This window comes from Octodon degus, unplaced genomic scaffold (genome assembly GCF_000260255.1).
Source record: "Octodon degus isolate 3935 unplaced genomic scaffold, OctDeg1.0 scaffold00093, whole genome shotgun sequence".
NCBI classification, from domain to species: domain Eukaryota; kingdom Metazoa; phylum Chordata; class Mammalia; order Rodentia; family Octodontidae; genus Octodon; species Octodon degus.
The window spans coordinates 1,393,844-1,400,879 of record NW_004524669.1 but is presented as its reverse complement, the minus strand read 5'-3'; the positions used below and the strand labels follow the sequence as shown (position 1 = coordinate 1,400,879).

Genomic DNA, 7,036 nt, shown 5'->3' with positions numbered 1-7,036 from the left:
GGGGGGGGAAGAAGAAACAAATTATATCTTGTAGAGGTACAAATTCTCCATGATGAATGTGATCATTATATATACCTAAAATGTAGCAATAAAATCTGATTATAAGGGCCAGCCAGATTGCTCAGAGGACTAAAGCACCTGTTTAGGCAGAGCACAGCAGCCGGGGTTTGATCCTGGAGTGCCATGCTGGCCCCGCCAATGGGGCATGGTGAGGCAGTGACTGAAACTGGGCATGGGGGTGCGTGCCTGTAATCTCAGTGCTTCGGAGGCTGAAAACAGGAGAATCACTATGAGTCTGATCTACGTAGTGAGACCCTGTAGATCCTGTGCTAAATACAAAAAAAAAAAGATTAAAAAATCTGACTATATAAAATTTAAAAAAGCTTGTAAACAGCTGCACAAACCCAAAAATAATGTGTGATGTTTTTGCATTATTACCTTTGTTTTATTTTTTTGGTACTGGGAATCAAACTCAGGACCTTCCACTTGTCACACAGGCACTTGTGACACTGAACTATGTTGTTCTGATAATTGAACAGGTACATCTACATTTGACACATTATAGTAAATACACAAGAGCAAGATGAACAACTGTAAAGTATCCTAAATTTAATTCTATCTCACAATATCTATTGTACATTTTAGACCTTATATATTCTTTCAATTTCTCACATCATAGAAACAATATGTTTACACATCTAAGTCTATTTATTTCACTTGTGAGTACTGTCTTAAGTTGCATCCTGAAATATATTTTTGAGAATGAAAAACCTTAAATTTCATTTTATGTGGTCTATTTCAATTCTCATGGCTTTCCATGATTTTTCTTTATTTTCATAATTATTGTCTTTTGTATAGTCACATCCAGAGACACAAAATCATAAACATGTTACAAAGTCAAAGGATGGATAGAACAGGTAATGATCTCACAAGTTGCTATAAAAGCCCATGTTCACAGAGTAAAGTAAAATATTTTTTAACAGTCTTCTGACAATGTTCTCACTAGGATATTTTGGCCAATACACAAAATACAGCACTTATGACATTCAGTAAGATCTTACAACTACAAACTTTTACAATATCAATTTGAATTAATACCTCATAAAAATATGCTAAATTTAAAACAAAAATGGTATGCACCTGTAATCCTAGCACTTAGGAGATTGAGGTAAGAGGATCACTGTAAGTTCAAGGCCAACCTCGGCTACATAAGCAAGTCCAAGACCAGTCTGCACTACACAGTGAGACTCCATCTCAAGAGAGGACAAGAGAACAGCAGAGTGCAGAGCAGGGAGCGGAGCAGGGTGCAGAGCAGGGCGCAGAGCAGGTACTAAGATAGCTAGAAAATATATATAAGGGTAAGTAAGATAATAAAAAGTACTAAACAAACAAGTTTTAAAACGTACTCAACAAAAAATGTATTGCTGGGAATATTTTTCTATTTTAAAAATTTGATTTCTTTTCCACAAGCCATCTATAATTTAGAATTCTAATGGTATAATTTCAATAATTCTTTAACATATGAAAAACACCTTTCCAAAATATATACTGCCACAAAGATCTAACATTCAAGTTGTTCAAACACTAGATTGATCCCCATAAGCTTTAATTTTTAAAAACTCTTTCATTGGTAAAGGGTCTCACCAGGCAGCTCAGACTCACAGTGACCCCCCCTGTCTCAGTCTCCCTAGTGCGAGGATTACAGGCATGCACCACCATGTCCGGTTTTGGTGGCCAGCATGGCTGCACCCAGAGTTCCAGGTCCAGCACAGCATGTGGTATCAGTGATTGAACTTGGGACCTTGTGCTTTCCAGGCAAGGTGCTTAGACTGCCCACCGAGCTATCTCCTGAGTCCCTATAAGTAAAGCATGTTAAGTAAAGATTTCAAAGCAACCCACATGAAACGAACTGGGCTGAAATCACTGATTTGTTGTTTTGTTTGTTCTCTGGTGCCACAGTCTTGATATGCAGTTCAGGTTGGTCTTGAACTCACTAGGTTGCCCAGGTTGGCCTCCAACTTGTACTGATTGTCCTGCCTCAATTTCCTGAGTGCTGGGATTACAGGTATATGCCACTTTGCCTGAGTGAAATCACATTTTTGCCATAGTGAAGGTGAAGCTTCAGTAAGATCAGTCATTATGGTAGCATGCATGAAAGTTGATTGTGTGATCTTCCATACTCACCTTCTAATTTAATTGAGTCAGCAATGGAGAATGTGCCATGTACCACATAATGGCCAGGACAAACAATAACAGTGTCACCTTCATAGCAGGCATTTATAGCAGACAATGGATCACTATGGAACTAGAAAAGAACATATGGCGAATATACATCACCCAAAAGCAAACTGCATATTTCTCCAAATGCCTTCATGCTTTACTCCAAAAACAGAGCCAAAATTGCCTAAGTAAGTATATCTTCATAAACAAGATAGTAAGGCCAATGCATGGTTGCTAAGTCACTGCTGCTGATGAAAGGATAACATTCTCACTACTAGCCATTTTTCAGAAAACCAGCTCTAGAAAACTCCTGGAAACATTCTGTAAAATTTATAAACCCTGGGATCAAAAGGAGGCACCTGGAACAAGAAATTTTCTTTACCTGAATTTCGGTATCTTCCTTAAACGGTTCCCCACAAAGCCTGTCCCTGAGTAGAGACCACAGCAAACCAGACATCATAGTGGAGGAGACCACATGGGTAACCTTCTGGCCACTTGGACGGACACCTTTCGCTTGGATATTAGAGTTCTTCTGATAACCAAAAACATATCTTAAAGAAACCAAAAGGGCCTATTAGTTCTCAGTCAGAGGGCCAGTAAGAGAAGATGTTAACTAGTTAAGAATAACAAAAACACACATACCTCAACAAAGGATTCTCAATGAGTTTTAGCTTTTGTTTGAACTGTTCAATCTCTGAATATAATTTTAATCCTTCCACCATGGAGATATTTTCCTGCTCAGAGTCTGAATTACAATTTGACAAACTGCTTCTTAGGTTTAAAAATTTCCTGTAACTTTCTTCACACTGAGTCAACAAATTGCGGTAGTCAACAATAAGTCCTGAAGGAACTCGATCTTCAAGAATGTCATAATGCCTGAAAGTTTAAAAGTAAATTGAAACCCTTTGCCTTTCTTATCATTAAAACCACCCATAGGGCTGGCCAAATAGCTCAGTGGATAAAAGCACCTGCAAGCAGGCGCAGGGGCTGGGGGTTCAATCCCTAGGCCTACCATGCCAGACTCACCCCTGGGGTGTGCTGAGATGGCAACTGAGACTGGGTGTGGTGGGTGTACACCTGTAATCCCAGCTCTTGGGAGGCTGTAAACACGTGGATCACTAGAGTGTGATCTAGTAGTGAGACCCTGAACACCGTGTAGACCCTTAAACCCACTAAGTATTCTACAGCATCTAACTCACAGCATGTAACTCAAGAACATGCAAAATCATTCTGAACAGCATACAGAACAAGTGGAAACTATTAGAAGTTTGAACCACCACCACCTAATTATAACCACTACTTTCTTGTTTTGAAGTTATGTTTTCCAGATGAAAGCATTTGTGTTTTCAAAACACTGTTAGAAGGCAGGTGTGCTGGCACACACTGGTAATCAGGAGGCTGAGGCAGAAGGATCATTGAGTTCAAGACCAACCTGGGCTACCAAGTGAGCTCCAGGCCAGCCTGAACTGCATAGAGACCCTGTCTCAAAAAGACAACAACAAAACAAAAAACCACTGTCAGTTCCTGTTGCACAATTTGTGATCAAGGAATTGTTTTCTTCTCATTAGATTAAAAACAGTAAGTCAGTTGTGGGGCAATTTGGGAGTTAGTTAAGGAAGGAAGTAAAATTACTTCACAATAATGTTTAAGATTATATATTCATAGGATCAAAATTTAGAAATGATTCAAATCTTTTAGTCCTTCCTTGCATCTAAAGCACATGGCACAAAGTATTTCTGAATACATTCCTTCAGGAAGATTATTAGAGAAGTTAAAAAACAGAAGCCTCTAAAATTGTGAAAGGAAAAAAGTAAACTCGTCATTATTAAAGAGTGACTAAAACAAAATAATCTCTTGTGGCACTTAAAACATTAAATTATACACTTTCTCAGATATGGCAACAGATCAAAGGGTATTTTAAAAGTGTAATAATTTATGGATGTAGAATCAAGCTCATAGAATAAAAACAGAAAAAAGATAAATTTAAAAATAAAGGACAGTACTATCATACACAAAAGTTTTAAATAATTGCTTTACTTTTGTTAAAAGCATATTAATACCAAAAACAATGGCACATGCCTGCTCAGCAGCTGAGTCAAAATAGAAAATCAGAGGCTAGGTACACTAGCAAGGACACAAGGGATGGGTTCAGTGGGTGGGGGGATGAGACTGCTAACTGCTGTGCTATGCTTGAAAAGTGAGGATTTTGTCTACTTTGGTTAATCCATACTTTTTTTAAAAAAATCAGAGAAAATAAAAGGGGTTCAAAAACAGACATCAAAAAATAAGTAAAGCTACTTTGAATATCCATTTTGCAAATAACAATTTAGAGAACAAACCTCTGACAGATCAGGTCTATTCAACTGTGGATGTGGAGATCAAACTCAAATTTTAAGTTTCTTAACTTTCTTTTGACTGAACCCAGGGCATTTACACTGTATATCCTCAGTCTTAGGAGTGTCAGGCTAAGGTGCTTGGTAGAGGCTCAAACTTGCAACCCTCTTGCCTCAGCCTTCCAGAGCACTGGGTTATAAATGTGCACCATTATACTCAGCACTTTAGTTTTTCTTTTCTATGTATGTATGTATGTATGTATGTATGTATGTGTATACAGGGTCTCACTAGGCAGCTTGGACTTGTAGTGATCTTCCTGCTTTCAACCTTGTCTTAGTTACTCTTCTCTCATTGCTGGGACAAATACCCAACACCCAAATTGAGGGAAGGAAAGGTTTATTTATCACAGTTACTAGAAGTTTCAGTCCATATTCAATTAGGTCCAAGGCAGAGCAGCATGTAGCAGAAAGCAACCTTTCTTGGTGGCTGCAAAAAGCAAAAGTGCAAGGGAGGGGTAGCAGCAGCAGCTCAAGCAGCTAACTTCTCTTTCCTCCTCACACTGAAATGCAAATTACCTGCCCTAGGGCAAGTGCACCATCCACACCCCTGATAATCAATCACAAACTCCAGAAGCCACCCCAACACTGCATGAGGCTTTGGGGGGACACCTAGACAAAAACCAAAACAAACCTCCTCAGCGCTGGGATTACAGGCATGTGCCATCATGCCCTGACTCGATAGCTTGTTTAGCACGCCCTGGTGTGGGGCTGGCAAGGCAAGTGGTGCTGGGGATTGAACTCCAGTCCTAAGCATGCACTTAGACCACTGAGCTATCTCACTGGCTCTATACTTTAGCACTTCTAAAACCCATGCTAATCAATTTTTTTCTTCTCATTATATAGACACTTCATACACTGGAAACAATGAACCAACATGTCTCAGACTTCTAAGTTTTTAAATAGTGTGCTCTGAATTAAAAAGGAGAGAAACTCACTTCACAGTGTAAATCAGGTCACAGTGGTTTGATTCTTTTTAAATCCTACCTGTTGGTAGCTCTATTCTTATCTTAGCCCAGGGACCTTTTGAGATTTATCTATATTTGAAAACATTCCTATTTTTCCATCAAGTGCCACAGTTTCTTTCCCAAAGCAGAAAACAATTTCTTTTATTCTTTTCCATTTGCCAGCACTACATAAAGTATGTATGTAAATCATGTCTTACTGGCATATGCAAGGCTGTCAAATCAGAACACAATTTTTAATCCAAGATAAGACTGACTTTTTCAGATATATATATGATATTTACATTTCACTTCAATCAAAACCAATCATTTAAGAACAAGCATTATCAAATCTAGAAAATATTCAGACTTACTAAAATTTTGGCATTTTAATGATATACTATAGGAAAATATAAGTGAAGGATAATAGAAAAAATTGTAAAGGCTAAGTAGAACTTACTGTACATGACTATAAGAAAAAAACTAGTCGTCTTAAAGCACCACTTACTATACAGATGTTAGAACAATTATTTGGGTTACATAGTTAATTTTCATATCTTGTATAGAATGGCTTTTCCCTGCAAAAATTGTAAGAAACACTTACAATCTCAATCGGGGTTCAACACATCTGACAAAATAATCATATTCATCGTCTTCTTCTTCATCCCAACTCCTCCAAATGTACTGGTAGAAAAACCTGAAAAACAACATAGTATCACATCAGGAAAAAGTGGCACAGCAATTGTAACCACAGCTGTGGGGAAGACAGAAGCAGGAGGATCAAACCCATGAGCTTAAGACCAGCCTGGACAACACAGTAAAACAAGAGAGAGGTTAATGTCATTCAAATTCTATCATTGACTTAAAATACTGTGGTCCTGGTAGAAAGAGAGAAAGAGGGAGAGGGAGGGAGGGACAGGAAACAAGGAAGGAAGAGAGAAGGAAGGAAAAAAGGGAGAAAAAAGAGAAGGAAGGAAAGAAAGAAGGAAGGCAGGACAGGAAAGCAAGCAAGCAAGCAGTAGGTCTTAACTCTTGGTATACATTAGGTCCTCTGGCATGCTCTTAAAAATTGATTCCCTATCCTAGTCAATAAATCAGAATCTTGGGAAGGGGGTATGCATCCTTATTTTTTTAAGCACCCAAAGGAATTTTTAAAAATTATTTCAAATCAAACATACACAACAGGAGAGATAACATATCATAAATACCACATATCCATCACTCAGCTTCAGTGATTATCAACTAGCAATTTATTTTCATCTCTACCCCACTATTTACTCCTTTGTTGTTTTTCCCTCACAATCTGGGTACCACTGAATGATTCTGAAAGAAGTCTTAGATATAACTATCATTCATAAACTTTAAGTTTGTCATTCTAAAACAAACCTTTATGCCAAAAAGGTTTAGTTCCTTAATATTACCAAATACAGTGTTCAGATTTTCCTAATTGTCACTTTTGCTAATAGTTATTTTTTTTTTTTT

General features: G+C 37.9%; 1 protein-coding gene across 1 annotated transcript in view; it reads right to left on the bottom strand.

The window, feature by feature from the left end:
- Shcbp1 (SHC binding and spindle associated 1) overlaps positions 1-7,036 on the bottom strand; it is a 97,558-nt gene that overhangs the window by 37,408 nt on the left and 53,114 nt on the right. The window contains exons 3-6 of the mRNA XM_023722892.1: positions 6,159-6,251; positions 2,863-3,096; positions 2,603-2,771; positions 2,185-2,305 (exon numbers count right to left, since the gene is read on the bottom strand). Coding sequence (XP_023578660.1) covers positions 2,185-2,305; positions 2,603-2,771; positions 2,863-3,096; positions 6,159-6,251 — 617 coding nt within the window. The remainder of the gene's footprint in view (positions 1-2,184; positions 2,306-2,602; positions 2,772-2,862; positions 3,097-6,158; positions 6,252-7,036) is intronic.